Source organism: Drosophila tropicalis, unplaced genomic scaffold (assembly GCF_018151085.1).
Source record: "Drosophila tropicalis isolate 14030-0801.00 unplaced genomic scaffold, ASM1815108v1 contig_878, whole genome shotgun sequence".
NCBI classification, from domain to species: domain Eukaryota; kingdom Metazoa; phylum Arthropoda; class Insecta; order Diptera; family Drosophilidae; genus Drosophila; species Drosophila tropicalis.
Genome location: NW_027173374.1, coordinates 12,561,714 through 12,580,092, shown reverse-complemented (window position 1 = coordinate 12,580,092; position 18,379 = coordinate 12,561,714). Strand labels below are relative to the sequence as shown.

The 18,379-nt window shown below is 38.6% G+C and overlaps 3 protein-coding genes and 1 non-coding gene across 4 annotated transcripts; 1 reads left to right on the top strand and 3 right to left on the bottom strand.

Annotated features, from left to right (window-relative positions):
* Window positions 1-281: 281 nt before the first annotated feature.
* On the bottom strand, window positions 282-1,052 carry LOC137583883 (uncharacterized). Its single transcript, XM_068299062.1, has one exon. It carries the CDS (start codon window positions 1,050-1,052, stop codon window positions 282-284), a length of 771 nt encoding a protein of 256 aa, XP_068155163.1.
* Window positions 1,053-11,221: 10,169 nt separating this feature from the next.
* TRNAT-UGU (transfer RNA threonine (anticodon UGU)) lies at window positions 11,222-11,293 on the bottom strand. The gene has a single exon. It is a non-coding gene; the product is annotated as a tRNA-Thr (tRNA).
* A 936-nt stretch (window positions 11,294-12,229) lies between these two features.
* On the top strand, window positions 12,230-13,579 carry LOC137583880 (uncharacterized). Its single transcript, XM_068299052.1, has one exon. The coding sequence runs from the start codon at window positions 12,230-12,232 to the stop codon at window positions 13,577-13,579; it is 1,350 nt and encodes a 449-aa protein (XP_068155153.1).
* Window positions 13,580-15,600: 2,021 nt separating this feature from the next.
* LOC137584207 (serine protease 1-like) lies at window positions 15,601-16,507 on the bottom strand. The gene is made up of 2 exons (XM_068299485.1): window positions 16,265-16,507; window positions 15,601-16,204 (listed from the first exon to the last, which is right to left on the bottom strand). The coding sequence occupies exons 1-2, from the start codon at window positions 16,489-16,491 to the stop codon at window positions 15,640-15,642; spliced, it is 792 nt and encodes a 263-aa protein (XP_068155586.1). The 5' UTR covers window positions 16,492-16,507; the 3' UTR covers window positions 15,601-15,639.
* Window positions 16,508-18,379: the final 1,872 nt, after the last annotated feature.

Below are 18,379 nucleotides of genomic sequence, written 5' to 3'. Positions count from 1 at the left end.
ATTTGACAAAAAGGAAAAGTAACAAAAACAAAAATTAAATATATAAATATGTCTGAGATTTATAGAGCCAGAGGAGTTTTTAGGTTAAGGGTATCCTTCTCAAATTATAATTTATTTATAAAAAAATACATTTTCAGTTAAATAATTTTAATATCATTTATGTAAATCCAAATACTTTGTTGTCCTTTGATCAATAGAACCCTTGAAAGATACTTTTATATAATGTTGAGCAACCTCCATTAGCATTGGAGTAGAAATCGTTGCTCAAAGCCAAATGCAACTCAACATTTTTTTTGCGAGACGATCAAATTGTCCAAAGCATTGTAATCTATATAGAAATTTTCACCTGACCAATTGTTAACAGCTGCTGACAATCTATCCAGATTGTCATTCTGAGTGTAAGCGGTTTTGTAGAGGTCCTTCTCCAGGGTATTTAGTTTCTTAATGGTCTCTCGATTGACGGCATTAACCAGTGAAACATTTTGGAGTTGATTTTCCGTTTCAAGTTGCAGTTTTTCAAAACTGTCGAAAGATCCATTGAGATGTTTGATTTTGCTCAAGACATATTTATCGAGAATATTGGTCAATGATAGAACTTTGCCATCAATATCCTTTATGTCATGTAGTAGTTTCGTCTGAATGGAGGACAGTAGCTTATCCAGTTGCTGGACTTTCTGTTTAGTTTCATTTTGCAGCTGCTCGAGGTAAAGAACACTATCCACAAGTTGCGTGTTATTCACATAGGATTTAGAGATTTTCGCAAGCTCTTCATTGTCGTAGTTCAGTTCGAAGGATTTATTGAGTAAAAGGAAACTTTTGTCAAGTTGAGAAAGAGTTTTACTCTGATTCGTAATGTTGTTTCCAATTTCCACATTAAATTTACTAATGTTGTCCAGCAGAAGGATAGATGTATTCAGAGTTTTGGCATTGCTTTCGAGCAAGTTGAGAATTATTTGGTCTTCAGTTAGTTTTGTAGCGGTGACCACACTCGTTAGATTTTGCTCCTGGCCCTGGCTCAGACCCAAAATGGCTATAAGAATGATATATTTCATTTTGCTTTCGATTGGTAACTACTCCGAACTAAACTGTATTCTCTTTGGCCTTCACCTTGGCTTAAATACGTTCTCTGTAAGCGTCTTTTCAGCTGCAGGTGTCTTTCGCTAGTATCGCCCATATTTGTTTGTTCTCTCTCAAGCGTTTCTCTTCTTTTATTGATTGTCTCGTTTTTTGCAATCTTTTTGGCTTTTGGTTTGTTTGTCACGAGTTTTTTTTTTTTCTTTCACAAAGAAACTGTTTCAGCTAAATTCCATTGCAAGTATTTTTAATCTGCGACACATTTTAATTTGTTTTTAACTGAATCTTATGAATTTCATTCATGCTTTTGCACTTGAAATTGTTTGACCTTAGTTTGTTCTTTAAGAAATTGATAAAATACTTGATTTATATATTGAATGGAATCCACAGTTTCGTTTACTATCTTAATTAGTCCCATTTTTTGAACTTTTTTTCTAAAGACCTTAGTCAGTCCCTTTCCTTTTTTACCTCTGAAACTGGTAAATTTTCATTCAAATTTCCCTTACCAAAAGGGTAAGCTAGATCCTCCACTGGTTCAGTAAACTTTGTACCAACACTTGAGCTTCTTCTCTTTATGTTTGTCTCAGTCCAAATTTATATACATTGTATCCGTTTGGGAATTTTTCATTGGCCTGTAACTGTTTCCTTTTTTGCATGTTTGTATCTTCTGCTTCAGCAGATAATTCTTAGCATTTCAACGCATGTTGCAAGTTTTGTTTACTGTCTGTTGTCTTCATGTTTTGATTTGCCAACACACCGGGATGCGTTTCTGCAGGGAGTAGGAGTAGGAGCAGCAGATAGGGAGCTGGCCATAACAGGGAGCAGGAAGGCACTCATTGACTTTGCCCTCGAAGTTGTCATTTGTTGCCGCCGCTCCTGCTGCTGAGTCTGCTTCTGCTTCCGTCTGTGGACCGATAACCAGACCCAAACCGATGCCCAATACTAAAGACCAACAAAAAAAATAACTGAAACCTTTCCATGTCGCAGCATGTTGTCCAGTGTTTATGTGCGTTTTGTATTTTTGGTCTTTTATGTTGTGTTTTGTTGTTTGTCAATTGCTTTGCTTGCTTTTTGGGTGCGTGCTCAAGTCCATCGAGTGTTATTGTAGGTCTTTTGTTTTGACTCCTGACTCTTCTCTTCGATAATTTATTGCCCGACTTGCGCCAAAAACGGACAGTCGTGTGCCCAAGAAACAAAAACTAAACGAAACGAAAAACTGAACAAAAAAAAAAATCAACAAGATCCTCTCTTTTCTCTTCAGCAGCTTGTTTAGCCGCCGAAATGCGGGAAAAGACATACACTTTGGTAAGGGCCAACACCTTCGCCTTCAGCATCTTCAGCATCTGTTTTGTTGGTAGCCTCAGATTTGACTCTGTTGTTGGTGTTGTAACAACTTTGTTCTTTTCTGTTTTATATATAGGATTTTTGTCGAAAATCCACTTCATTGGACACTCTCATTGTGTCCGGCTGTCACCTGGAATTAGTAACTACAAGTATGTTAAAAGGTTCATTCATGTAGCTCTCTTGTTTTGACTTTTGTTCATTGCCCCCCTCTCACTCACTCTCTCTCTCTCCACAGAGATTAATTTTGTTTAGGGGTCTCCTTTTTGGTTTGGATCGATTTCATTTAGCAGCTTCACGGTGTTCTCTTGTCTCGTAAATTGATAGCCCTCAAATAGTTCAAATATTTACTGTGACTAAAGTCTTAAAGGGGAATAGAATCAGGGAAAAAAAGTACCCAATACGCAAGGACATTTTGCATAGTGGACCACTGCAACGGCTAAATCATTATCCAGGTGTGGTTTAGGCCTTTTAGACTAACTAACATCCTGAATTTGAATCCTGCCCTTATCTACCTTAAGCACCTTAAACAAGCTTATAGTTCATTATATTCTCACATAAATCAATTTCTGACTAGTTTTACCACGTGTTCCCTTTCATTTAAAAAGCAAGTTCCAAATTTTATTATAACTTTATGGGCAAAAATAAAACATGATTTTTATTGACCACGATTTCATTGGATTGCCTTGGTTCTTAGCCTTTGAAACCATTTCAAATTTTATTTGATTTGAACCTTCTTTCACTTCACATTCGAAAAATACTCAATACTTACAAAGCAAATCGTATTCGATCTTATATCGCATGAATAGTTTTCATTCACTTGCAACTTCATGGCAAAAAGTTAAGGTTAAAGTGCATTTATCTTGCAGGTTTAGCCATAAAGCAAAATGTTCGGTTTCTATCTGCTTAATTAGACTCAATTAATTCATTGATTATAAATCTTTATAAATATTTTTTCTTCCCCCTTTTAGCGTGGCTTCATAAGTTGAATAACTTTCCGGATTGCCAATGTCGAGAGATTTTCAACACTCAAAGATAGAGGCAATGGCAGAGCCAAGAGCTCAGATGAGCCACAGAAACACAGCGACTTATGCTTCCCCCCGCTCCCTGCTCGCCACTCTCCTATTCTCTGATTATGAGGATGAGGAGGATACTCATGCCGCCTGCTCCTGCTGCCTGCTGCCTATTGCCTGCCGCTGCATGCTGTGCGCGATTCATGTTTGGTGATTAAAGTAAAGTTCGTAAATTTACAGTTTTCATCAAAGAGGCGACTGCTAGAGTGGACTGGACTCACCTTTTCATTGCTCTGGCACCACGGCGCAAAAGGCCCAAAGTTCAGCCAGGTGACTGTGACGGTGACTTTAACGTTGGCTCACACACACACACACACACACTCACTTCGATGGGCTCCTTTAGTTTTCTTTCTTTTTTATAGGTTTTTTTTTTGTGTTTCTAAACTGATTTCCAGCAATAAGCATTAGTTGAAAATTGCAATTGTTTTTCCCTAGATAGAGGGCGGAGAGGGGCCATACTGCACTAGCCTAGTGCCGGAGGGACGAGGTCACACCGCGGGGGAGGAGTGCCCAGCTCAAACGATTGCACGATTCCCTCTCCACACACACACACACACACAGCAAGGAGGAGGCACATCATCAACAGCGTCCCCAGCATCATCGACAGGCACCCAAGAAAAATCCAATTGTATTTAACGAATTTTAGTTTACCTCGTTGCGGGGTTTTCTGCTGTTGTTCCTGTTGTTGTTATTATTGTTGTTGTTGCACAAAAAGGTGCGCACTCGCGTCGACTGTGTGCCGTGAATCATATGGACACCATTAAATGGAAAGCTAGTACGACTTCAACGACGACGACGACGACCAATGGCAATCACCAAACACGCGTCAAATCGCTGTGTGAGATCGTCGCAGCGATGGCCAAAACTTTGACTACAGATGAGCTTAAATAGGAATCCAAAGATATAGAACGAATCCTAGAATTCTCTATTTCATATATACACAATGCTAATGCCTAGTGAATCGTTTCATTTCATTAATTTAACTGGTTATGAATATTTCCCTCTCTTGGATAAGTTTGACGCATCTCTAGACTCTGCCAGACTCTGTTCGAGTTTTTAGTTGGAAGTGCTTTGTGAATTAGATTTGGTTTTCCTCCTTTTGCCGCTGCGTGAAAATGACCCTGGGAGTAGCACATGGACAAGTCCATTTCCATTGCCAACTGAACATCTTCCCTTTTTTCTAGCCAGTCGGTGTCAATGCTTATCAAAAGCCTCGACCGCAACCATTAATATAACCTAATAACAACATAAATGCCAATATCTTTTTGAACCAAAAGATAAGCCGATGCAAACCGCAAGATGAGAGAAAAGAAGGGAAAATCTGAATTCGATAAGTGAACTAAATAATAAATGTAATTTGAATGTGGCTCTCCTTGGACGGGTAAATATGGCTTAATTGCATGGCAAGGAATATCGATCGTCACGGATTATCATCGGGCAACACATGAGAGACAGGGGAGAGACAGGGGGAGAGGCAAAACCATGCCCATACCCAATTAAATATGTTGCAAGGGTTGGAGCCACAGTTGGACAGGTGTTGATTGCTTGGTTGAGTTGCATCTTTTTGAAGTCTGTAGATTGAGAATTTATTGCGTGTGTCGGTGCGATTAGAATACGAGTCGAATATATATACTTGCAGCTTGATGATGTTGCCACAGATGCAACAGATGCAGATGCTGCAATTGCCGTTGCGGCTGCTGCTGCACTTACCAGGGCGAACGTGTTGCAAATTATTGCGATTTGTACGTGACGAACTGTGAAAAAGATGGAAGATACAACAAAACCAAAAAAAAAGGTGTTGCAATTGAATCAAAGTTACGACGAAAGGAAAAATTTAAATTATGAACTTACAATAAGAAGAGCAAGAGAACTTAAAAATAGCAGTAGTAGTAGTTTTACTTCTCAGCTGACGAATTTTCCAATGGTTTGCCTTTCTCCTGATCATTATGCCAATTCGATGCACTTGTATTTATTTTGGTATTCCTGGCTCAATTACAAACTCTTTGACAGATGGGTTCAAGTTCGTGATTAAGCAGATTTATGTTTGTATTCATCTACTGTAAAACGATATTCAAATGATTGTTGATAGTTGTTGTTGTTGTTGTTGTATCGAAACTACCGTTGCGATGACACCTTTTGTGTCCACCCACTCTCCATTCTCCCACTTACTAACTGACTCTAACTGACTTACTGACTGACTGACTGGCCCCGATAAATTTCACAAATCTCTCAAATCGTCGCGACTCTTCAAAGAGTCCCCGCCCAACCCCCGCCCCCATCCAATACCTACTACTAATATAGGATTCTGGTGAAAAACAGTATTTTCTTCCTCCACCACCTACTACTGCTCGAGGCTCCTCTTTGGGGCTCTGGGAGCAGCGAAGCGCTTTCAACTCTCGTATTTATGGCATTTGCATATATTTTGCATAACGCAATCGATGGGCATCGAACAGAGAGACATGGAAAATATGTTTACCTCTTCTGCTCACTCTATTCCTGGCCTGGCATTCTTTTCTCTGGGCTTAATTCGGTTGGATATACAAGATTGCATTTGCATAGCCAACGAGTGGGAGTGGGAGCTGAGAGCTGAGAGCTAAAGAAGATGCTCATAGAGATTTGCTGGGAAATGATTGTATTTTCTTTTTGGAGGGGAAAGTTGGCCAAAGCCAAAACCAACAAAAAAATTGAGGAAAAAAAACTAACCAAGCCGCCCTCTAAACTCCAAAACCTGACTAATGTTTAATGTATTTTTATGTATTGGCCAGACCACAAAAACAAAAAGAAGAACACAAACCAACAAAAAAAAAAAAAAAACATGAATGATAATTAAGTCTACTTGTTGTCTATCTAAAAAATATAATCTAAACAAGATATTTTTCATGTAGAAAAGCACAAAAATTTTCTCGAACAACCAAAACGTGCACCCTGACAAAGTTGCGACTGCCACACAAAAACGTTAGAGGCGAAGATAGTGCGGCAATCAAATGGGCAAGACGGAGGGCGGGGCCCGACCAACATTGCAGATATAAATATTTAAAATGCAGTAGCAAACTTTTGGCACGTTATTGTTCGACTAAGAAGAGAAGACAGAAACCACCAACCAACCAACCAAACAAAAAACCAAAAAAAAAAAACAAGCTAACAAAACAAAAACCTCAAAAACAAATAACCGCTAACAAATATTTTCGTTTAAGATTTTTATCGCTTTGCATTTTTTCCACTGCTCGACTTTAGATACAAATTTTGTTTTGTGGTCTAGGCGAAAAAAAAAAAAATAGTAAAGTTTTGAATTAAATTCAGTAGCCAGGAAATAGTTGACCTGCAAAGTGAACTCAAATTGCTGGCTAAGGTTCAATTCGACGCGAACTTCATTGATTGTCTGGCAATAATCAAGCGAAATGCAAATAAATATAAAGTCATGTTAGCCAAAAGTTGATTCAATTTGTTAACCAAACAATAAATGGCTCCACTAATTGAACCCGGAATCAAATATATAGCTAACTCTATATATCAATTCGATGAAAATAGAAAGGGAAAAGTTATGAAAAAATTAAAAAGTTTTGCATCTAGTGAAAGCTTATGTAAAATTAAGAAATTTTTCCCTCTATATACTTTCCTTTTCTTTTGTTTCATCCTTGAATAAGTGAAGACTCAAAAATAACTCTTCGAACAACAGCAAAAATATGACTCAAAGAAAGGCGTCGAAGCTGTCTAAAGGACCTATCAAAGAAAGTCTTCGATAGGGTACCAACAAACGAGTCATTTATAAACAGAAAATGGCTTATCTTTTTACCTTTTTATTCAGTCTTTATTCCAACTCACACCTTTTAGGTCATCACAAAACATAAAAACTATTTCTCCTATTAGATTTTCATTGAACATAAATAGAATATCCATTAATTTCTGAGTGATAAGCATTGATTTGAAACAAAAGACATAAAAGTGAATACGATTATTAATTTGTGTCTATCATTTTGATATGCAAAATATGTTCACATATACAATTAATGTGAAACATGTTCAATATTTATGCCTCATCAATTTTTGTTGGCTGGCAAACATCTTGACCACATTTTTGGCATGTCTCTGCCTCTCTCTCTCTCTCTCTCTTGAGAGTTGCGGTCGCCTTATCTTTAGATGTTCATGTTGTGGGCTACCTTTCAAGCATATTGGTCATCTCTCTATAGGTAAAACTTATTGATGCTGACGATCAGATAAACGTCACAGTTGCTTGCCGGCTGCTTTTGGGCGCAATCCTGTTTGGTCAGCTGTGTAAGAGCTGGGCAAGATGCATCTTGGAATGGCTCGCGACAACAAGCGGAGGAACAACGCCAACGACAACAACAACAGCAACTGCAACGATGACGTTGCATGTGTGACACATTTTTTGCACTGTTTTCCTTTCATTTTGCTTCCTCATCTTTGGAATTCCTTTGTGGTGGGGGGAGGAGGGGGTTTATTTTTATGTGATTCTTTTGCTGATTTCAAGATGTGTTGAGTGAGTGGAGAATTATGGTCGATAAGCGTTTAAGCCACCCGCTGGCCTCCGAAAGTGGTAAGACATTTGCATGTACCTACATACATATGTTTATTTCTGGCCCTGACCGGCAGCTGATTGGCCTAAGAAGAAACCCACAAATTACGAGTTCAACAGTCTTGGCATAAATCCGATTTCAAAACAAATAATACAAATGACAGAAAATCCACCCTCTTCATAGATGTATTTAAGGAGCCCACAATTTTAGTAAATGTCACACGCCCTTCCAGTTTGCCTATTTCATTTCATTGTTTATCCTTGCTCACATTTGTTTTTGGTTCTAACAAATTGATTCAGCAAAACTGGACAATGTCCGAGTTGGCCTTCTCATCTGCCTCTTCTACTTGCCTCTTGCGAGTGTGTGTGTGTGTGTGCAATAGGCATATGGCAGACCCTGATCTTGCCACATAGATTAGCCTTAGCCTGCATTTCTTCTTTGGTTTATCGGAAAGTTATTGTCATGGAAATGCGTCTCCGACTGCGTCTGGTAGCTACATATTATGCAACTGCAACTGCAACTGCAACTGGCCACGCATCATGGCCTAGTGTTGTTGTTGTTGCTGTTGTTTTTGTTCTTGTCCATTGTCTTTCTTCCCGAATTGTTCTTCTACTGTTTTGGGGCAACAAAACAAAACGAAAATTTGTATCGCCTTTTCCAAATCTACTTAGCACACAATGGCGTTGAAAATAGTTGAAATTGCTTTTTGAGTGCTATTTCTTGCTGTCGAAGAGGATTTATGGTTTGATTTTGTGCATCCATATAGTAATAAGAAAAATTTTCAAAATAAACTTTGAAATAAAAAGTGAATTGAATTAAATAATTGTATGAAATGGCTAAAGTAGTTAAATAGTTTGGAAAGAAAGGGAATTTTGAAATGTGTCTTATGCAGTTTTAGTCTCTCCCATCGAATGTTTAAAGGTTTTAATAGGAAAATATCTGTATATAGATGGTAATCTAGTCTAATAACCATTCAACATTTGCAAATGTTTGACTCCATCAATTAAAACTAATAGAACAATTAATGAACCACAAACGCAACTTTAATGCACCCACAGAAAACTTAGAAAAGAAACAGAAATTGAAAAAGATAAAAGTCTCCGCATGCGGAACTCTTTAGAGCAAAATGTGACAAGAGTTTTGTTATTGTTGTTGCTGTTGTCTTTGGCAATTAAGCAAGATGAATAAATAAATGAATGAGTGAATGAATGACTGACTGACTGACTGGGTGAGCGAATGCATGTTGCGAGTTTATAATTTCTCAACTCTAATTCCCAAGAAAAGGCCACAAATTAGAATAGTTGGAAAAGATGAAGCAGATGAGCATGAAGAGCAAGCAATTGTGGGCGTGGCCATCAACAATTGCAGAAAACATGCAATTTAACACAAAAAGAAAAGAGAAACAATTTAAATTATGAATTATGAAAATGTTAAATTCTAAGCAAAATGCCAGAAACTCGTCTCTGTCTAATTAACTAAAGTGCGAGAAAAAAGCACACCACGCACCTCCAGGAGTGGCTGGAGGTGTCGAGGAGGTTGTGTGGGCTAATAGAAATGTTCTTTCAGCTTCATGCATTTTTAATTCCCTTAATAGCTTTTGGCTCTTTAGCAGCCCCAGACATTGATGGACCACAAAATGAACCACAAAACAACCCAAAAAACAGTTCCGTTAGCAGGCAAGACCAAACGCCAAACAGATTAATCCCATGGCAAAGAAAAAGTTTTTCCCCAAATGCATAAAAAGTTGTCCTTCTCTTGATTGTCTCACCTGGTACAAACTAAGCGCAATGTGTCGTCCATCAAAATTAATTACAAAAGGCAACGTCGACAACTGCCAACCGCCCACTGGAAAGCCAATTGTCAGACTTTTTGGTTAGCTCAAAAGTTAAAAGGGGGCGCTAAGCCACAGCCGCAGCCACAGACCACCCACAGCCGAACAAACGACCCTCTTGCCCATCAGTCAACACCCTCAAAATGATAAATTGCCAACCAGCGTTCGAATTTTTTTACTTTTTCTGTGTCTTCTTCACTGTCCTGGCCTGTCATCGTAACAAATTTTTTTTCTGTTTTGTTGCTGACTCAGTAAAACTTTTGACTACCAAAAATAAAAGTGTTGCATACTTTGTGGCGAGTCAAGAAAAATCAAGGGCGGGCAATTTTTGAGTGGATTCTACTAAATATATAATTTCTACTTGTTCTAGTTTAAGTTAATAAATTAAAGTAAAAAAATTAAGCCATCTAACTTTAATTAGTATGAAATCTAGTTTAAGCTAAAGTATGAGTTAGTTTAATTAAAAATGACTATGAAACACAGCACGGCCACGTTTAAACAACAGTTTTATACTCATTTAATTTAACGAAACAATGGACAATTGTTCGCTCATCATCAAACAGATAAAGAGCCAATGCAATGAATGCACCAGATGGATAGAGCGAAAGAGAGAGATTTATTGGCTAATGCGCATTTTATGCCATCATGGCCTAGGCCAAAAAAGTCGTGGCCAAATTAATTAACAACAAAGCGGCGTCGGCGTCGGCGTCACTGGTTGACATTGTTTTTTGGTTGCCTCGTTGGGTGGCTTGTTGATTTTTAATTAAGGCCCTCTGAATGAAATCAAAATTAAAGTAATAAAGGCGTCAAGGGAGACACAGAGAATGAGAGAGAGAAAAAAAATAGGAAAATCGAGCAAAATGGAAAAGCCTGACTGTTTTAATTATAAACAAATAAGTTGGTAAAAGATATGAAGCCAAAGATAGAATAAACAAATAATTAAAAGTAGACAACAAGTAAAATAAGCATACGAAGAAGTAAGAACAAGTTCGCAGCCGCAGGTCGATGCCGACATTTGTGTAAATATTTGATTTATTCAAGAATGTCAACTCAACTAATAACAGGAGCAGCAGCAGGTCCTTGAATGCTCACGCTCAATTGTTTACCCACATTTGGTGGGGGAGTAGTGTCAAACGGAGGTCCTTGGCTTTTTTGCCCGTGTCTGATATATCGTCAATGATAATGTCACACATGACTGCATCATATCCATCATCCTTTGCCCTCGCCCCACCCCTCTCATATTACCATGCATGTGTTTGTGTATGCGTTTCTAATCAAGAATGTAAAACATTTGCTTTTCCAACTTACAAATTAAATGGATGTTAGTCTAAAAAAAAAGGAGAAAGGAAAGCATCCCCTTTGAGCATTGCCTCCTGTGAGAATTGAACTCACGACCCCTGGTTTACAAGACCAGTGCTCTGCCACTGAGCTAAGAAGGCATCTGGCATATTCAAAGAAAAGTTCTAAAATTGAAGACATAAAAACCGATACTCGACAATAAATAGTGAAAAGTATTTGAAAGTTTTAAGTTTCATTATCTTTTATCATATCTATCGATAATGAAAACTTCTTCGACAGCTTCTTCATTCGGCTGATAAGAAACCAATAAGAGATAGAGCTCTTCCTGCACATGGGCGTAGTCAGGTTGTCATCTAGGGCCCATGATATGGCCATCTATCAAGTTACTTTTACTATATTCTCTTTGGATTCTGACATAAAAGAACAGAATTTCAATTGATTTACATTCAAAGGATCGGAAGATTTGCAATCAAAGTCTAATTAGTTTACTAAATCATCTCACAGAACTAAATATTTAATTCTAAAAATTCTCTTAATTCACTTGACACTTTATTGCTAGGTAAATCGATTACTAAATGGCTTAGATTTAAGAAATTTAAATTCATTTTTGGAAACAGGAAATTTTCAGAAATGAAAACTCAACACTCAACTAAAGCGATAGGATGGGAGAGAAAACACGTTTTGCTCTGCACTTTTAATCCTTCCAGACGAATGCATTGAAATTATTTATTATGACGCAAAACTTTTTTTGGCCTCCAACGTGGCAAACCTTTTTCATGAACCGCGTTATCTCTGCTTGTCGACGCCAAAAAGTAAACGGCAAAAGGGCTCAAACGAAATCCTTGTAAAAATAACCAAAAATAGAATAGAAGTTTCATAGCGTACAGAGAGGTTCAAAAATAGGGGTAGCCAGTTTGAAAGTCATTGGAAAAGGTGGCAACAATATTAAAGTTCAATTCAAACGATTTGCCAACTCTGAAAAAAAAACTGACGCAGCCTGTCAAAGCGGCTGACTTGTTTAAATAAATTCTCGCATTCTCATCATCTTGCATATCAATTAATAGCTGCATTTTAAAATGCCTTTGGAACACATTGTAATCTCCTATGTACGCGACGCAAATTGGCTCAATATCTTAATGATGAAGTCCGTGGATATACTTAAACCGTACACCAATCCATTGTGCTCCCAGGACAGGCGTATTGATGTCAATCCTTTTGGCTTTCGCTGGAGTGAGGCACATGTTGAGCAGCGTGTGCCGTTCAAAAACATATTCGAAGTCAGTCCCGATGTGGATGACCAGATGGTGCTGGGCCATGCTGAGGAAACTGGCATAGACATAACATTTGGTCTAACTCTGAAGAGGACTAATCGCTTCTTACTGGAGCGGAATACTATCAACGTGGAGGTGGAGAAACTGAAATTGAAAATTGAGGAAAATGTACTCTCGACTTTTTACTGCAGTCAGTGTGCAAATGAAGTTGTGCAGACCCGCAGTTTTGGGTACATCAGGCCATTTCCAGTTTTGACAATGCGTCCCGAGACCTGTTTTGCTTCGAAATATCCGAGGAACATCAATCCACGAGATGATGGTATCTTCTATGGCCTTAACTATATTGTCATCTCGCCGAGGGTACTGGGAACACGTGGCATACTCTTTTTCAGTAACGCGCAAGGATGCTCTGTGGTCTGCGTACGTTGCCGCCAATTGCTGGGTGAAGTCTTGGGCGATGGTGTGGCCATTCTCTTGTATGCAGACACCATCAGAGCATCACTATTTATGAGCTTCCAGCTAACCGATCTATTTGAGCATGTCAATACTTCGCAAGTGATGCTACGTCTGCTTTACGACACCATGCCGATAAATACGGAAAAGTCACGGCTGTTTGTGAAATGTATACGCCCCGATGGGCAGCACCACTATTTGATAGTGCTGGAAATTCGCCCGATTCATGTTTTCCGATCCAAAGTATGTCTAACCGATGACATTGATCAGCCAGTGGACTTGTCAATCAATTTTGTTGGCAGCAGCAGTGAGCGCAGCCAAGATACGGAACCTCCTAGCACGAGCAGTGGCAGGAGGGCCGACTATGGAAGGTTTGGACATCGTCTAGGCAAGAGGCAAAGAAGTGTTTCGAACAAGTCGGTGACCACGGTGGATCTACAGGGTTATCGTGGCCGTCGCGTCAAGTACTTCTTCTTAAGCACGGATGACGAAATTGCCAATTCTTCTGAAAACATACAAGAATCCATAAATAATGAAAAACTCATAGTTCGCATCTCATATGAGATGCTTATGGAACTGGTCAACGAACTGAACTACAATGAGCAAATGGTGGCTTCATTGGAGAAGTTGCCTCCACCAGAAATCAAGATGGACACGCCACGTCTCAGTTATATACTCTTCAAGCACGACGATGACACTTAAAATATCGAGACCAAAGGCGCCAAGATTTCAATCTGTAATAAAGAAAACCTTCCTATTTCTATGCGAGAACCGGAAAATAAATCAGCATTCTAAAAAGTTATTTCAATTTCCTTTTCTTCATGGCCATAAATTCAGTTTATGCATTTTCTGCTTTAAGGATTTCGTAATCCTTTCATGGGCTATTTAATTTGGTAATTTTTTCTTCATTCCAGTAGTCTAATTTCCTTTACATAATTTTTAAGCATATTTTCTTAATTGTCTTTTTGTTGGTAATTAGTGAAAGTTTAATTGCTCTACAAAATATTCCACCAATGCGCTTTATGGGCATTTCCTTGTCTCTGAGTCATCCTTTTAGCCACACGGATGGGTGGAGAAAAGAAATACCACAAAAAAGGGGGCAAGATTGACCACATCATTAATCGTTGGCTTGTTAACGTAGAACAATTTGTACAAACAACAATTAAGACAATGAAACAAAACTCGCACCCACAAGATTAAATAAAAGGGGAACACTAGCAGGAAGTATAGAAGTCACCCTCAGTCTAATACAAAAGGTCAATACTAGAGGCCAATAAAAGTTCAAATTGATTAATGGATTTGCTAGTTGAAAGTTTCTTTTGGCCTAAAGAAGTCACTCTTGGCTTATAGAAGAAGAGTTTATAGAAAAATGTTAGAAAGGACTTTTACTCAGTTTTCATTTTCCTAAAGAGAGGATTTAAGTCGAAAAATTGTCATTTTGGCTTATTGTTTGCTTTTCGCCTTTATATTTTGGCTTTTCAAATGGACAACCATTATGTTCATTTTTTCGCTGTATTTATATAGATGCAATGTGCATTACCCGCAAAAAAAAATACTTTTTTTTTTGGTCTCAACAATGCATTTGCGGTTTGGCATATGGAATGGGATATATTTTAGCTAATGGCTCTATTGTTAAAAGTCTTTGTTTTTTGTCGTTGTGTTTAAATATTTAAAATACCAGAAATGACAAAAACATTTCAATTAAATGGCCTGCCTTAATATTCATTAATTTATTTACACTACCCAATGCAACATTAAATCACTTAAAGTGTCAACTGGACTGAGGGCCGTTGCTTCTCTCAAGTGCACTCTCCAGATGGCATTCATTATCATATAATCTGCAACATCATAAAGCAATTTGGATAGATGAATGTGGTGCTCACGCCCCGCTGGCTAACCACCAATCCTCTGTAGAGTAGAGGGCGAAAAAAACAACAACAAGAATACAGAGAGAAATCTTAATTACTTGCCCAGCGAACGCTTGACCTCACCCAGGACAAAATGCATGAGTTGGGAGTTGCTGGGGGGCAGTCGAGAGTGTTGAGAGATCCGCATCAGATATATCACCCACCCAAACTGAAGGGCCCATAATGGGGGTTAATTGGACTGTGTGCGCAACACGCATACATCTTGGTAATTAACCAAAGACAATGACAGAGAAAGAGTGAGTCCAGCCATATGGACTTGGACTTTCTACTTAGCTTAGCTACTTGTTGTTGGTGGCAATTATCATCACCAGTTAGCAGCCTCCAGTTTCACTTACACACTCGCCACTTTCACTGCTGGTCATTGCAAACTGTTAGACAGAGAGTAGGAGAGTCGTAGAGAGGAGGATTGGGTTGGATGGATGGATGAATTATACGATCCCAGAGTCACCCAGACTGTCCAGCATATGCACATTTCAAATTAATTTATGAGGCGTTACATTAATTTTGTTTAGCTTGGCGCTTTCTCTAGAATTTATTATGCTACTCTTACCCCCCACTCCACCAGCCCATCCTTCGAAATGATAATATTTGCAATTCTTTCTCCCTGACCCTCTATAATTGGACTTTCTTTTGCGCAATTTATGGTTTCATTATGTTAATTATTGACAATTGTCAGTGGTCAACAGAAGTAGTAATAAATTCTTTTCCCTATTTTCCCAGCAGATAACCTTTTGATGCACTTTCCTTAATTTATAAAGATGGAAAGGGACTAAATAGAAGGGAATTTAGTTTAATTTGCTGCTCATAGAAATTTTATTTTGTGTGAAAATGTTTTTAGTAGGACACTCCAGAGTTCTCCTTGATCCAGTCCAAGTAGCTGGTGACACGGGTGAAAGCAGCCGGAGCACCAATCTGGCAGCCATCCTCATGTCCGAACGAGGTGACACCAATCAACAGTCCATTGCTGGCCAAGATCAAGGGGCCACCAGAATCACCCTGGCAGGTGGAAGTCTTGTTGGGTGTAGCAATGCAAATGACCTTGCTGGAAACCAAAAGAGGGCCAAAGGTGGATCGGCAAGTGGCCTGGGAGATAATCTCGAAATTGGCAAATTGCAGATTGGTAGCAACACTAGTTGACGAATCCGAGAGACGTCCCCAACCGGAGGCAATCACCTGAGAGCCTACATAGGTGGAATAGCTGCTGTCAATGGATGGCAATTGCACCTTGTTGACCAGAGAAGAGAACGTCACAGCAGGAGTCTTAATGAGGGAAATGTCGTTCCTCAATATAATTGAGTTGTAGCTGGCATGCTGAATGAAGTTCGAACTGGTCACCTTCTGGGTGAATTGAGCCTTGGTACGCACAGTAGCTCCATAGTAGATGGTCACAGAGGAGGCACTGCACCCAAAGATTGATTGATTAGATAGGAAATTCTCAGATTGTGTTGAAAATACTCACCCACTGGTGCAATGGGCAGCCGTCAGGACCCATTGGCTATCAATAATGGAGCCACCGCACCACCAACTAGAGCCAGATGCCGAGAAACTCAAACCCACTTGATGGGGAAATTGTCCTTCGACGGCAGTCTGACCATTGGTAATGCGCCCCTGAATCGAAGGATCGGAAGAGAGATCGGCCAAGGCACCGGTGGCCAAAATCAGAGCGATAGCTACAAAGGTCTTCATATTGATTCTTGGTGAACGAATGTGAAATGTTTAAATTCTGCAGACAAAGCAAAGTCTTTTATAGTAACTAATATCAATCCAGCCAATACAAAAGACTTATCTCTAATGGTTTGCTGATAAGTTTATGATCATAAATCTGAAAATCTGGGAAATGGTTCAATTCGTAAACGGGGAAAAAGTACACAAAGATAAGTCGATTTAAGTCGATTCCGAATCGTATAAATTATAGGTAAAACGATTAGTTATTGAACCTCTTTAATCCAGTACTTGAGTTTCGATATTTTTTATGACACTTCTTGAGAATGGGAAATGCATGAGGCTATTGATTATATATACTTAAATTAATGTATTCTTTTACACATCTAACCGATTCATCCGATTCTATATTTGACACAATTGTGAATAAAAATATATGTGAATATATATATATATTCATTTCCCCACATTCGAGTCCAAATTTCAGTTCACTGAATGTTGATTGCATATCTCAGAGTCTCTCAGTCAATTTTTTTTTTGCTTTTTACTGGGTCTTTGTATGTTTTTCTGGGTCTGGGTTGGAAATTGTGAGCTGCCATTGAAATGATTTTGATTGGAAAAAATTTAATTTCCTATACGCTTCACAAGTGCTTATCGCAGTTGTGGCTTTTGTAAACCAAAAAATTGCAAATTTTTTCATTTCACTCTCTTTTTTTTTTAGCCATTCAATTTGAATGGTTTGTGTTAAATTTAAACCAAAAACGGATATCTAAACTTTTGCATATGTATCTTTCTATCTATCTATATTGGTGTGTGAGTAGATTTAGGATGTTTGTGTGGTGGGGCAAAAAAAAAAACCTCAAACCACAATTAATTAAGCCAAGCTTCTTGACAACAATGCAAAAACTCATTGACAGTCTATCCTCCAGTTTTCCTCTACTCACTCCTTTGCAAGTTTTCACAATAGGCCAACGCCAAAGAGTGGCTTCAATTACGATTTCGAAGCATTCCCAATAGGCGGGCAATAGAAGCAAAAAATTGTTCATTAAACGCTTTGCCATCCCAATTTCAACATTCATTCATTCACATTCATACATATTCGAAAACGAACGACAAGTCTTTTGTGCCATTCACTCAGAAAAGAGAAAAAAATAAACCGCAAAACGTAAAAAACCAAAAAAGAAGAAACAAGACCTGGAAAAGAAATTCATTTTTTCCATTAAATCGAACCGTTGATTGTGCATGAAGCGGTGAAGGCACAAATGTCAGCCAGGGTTTTTTTTCCTTTTTGGTTAGATGAAGGGGGTAGCGTTTGGATACATAGGTTGTGCTCCAGCTCCAACCTTCGATTCATTCTGATGGGGGCGACGTTGGCTAAAGGTGCTCTTCCCCCATCTGATGTGAGTTGTGAAGTGCCAAAATATGCGTCACATGACTGACTCCCAAAGGATGGCCATGAAAGGTATATCACGTTCATGGAATACCCTATTTTTTATTACAGAAAGCTGAAATGTAAGAATTGAAGTTATAAATAACAACTTAGTGCTTAAATTTAATGAGTTTCAATTGTCCAGAATGAGTCTGAGCCCATCCCAACTGATCTAGGACTCTTTTTATGTTAGTGTCTTTGTATTTCGTTGCGACTTGATCAAAGTCCTTTTTGATGCACAAATGATGTTATATACTTTTTGTACTCTTTTGCTAGAAATTCGATACTCTTACCAAATGGCTTTTTGACAAACAATGACATGGTCTACTCACCTACGTTTTGCCATTGCCATTTGTTTCTCCCATTTTTTTCTTGCTTTGTCTCTCTCGTTGACGCCAATCGCATTTGCAAATGAATTGCTTATTGACAGTTTGATAGAATGAATGACTGTTGGATTGGGATGCCTGGATCGGGGTAGGGGTT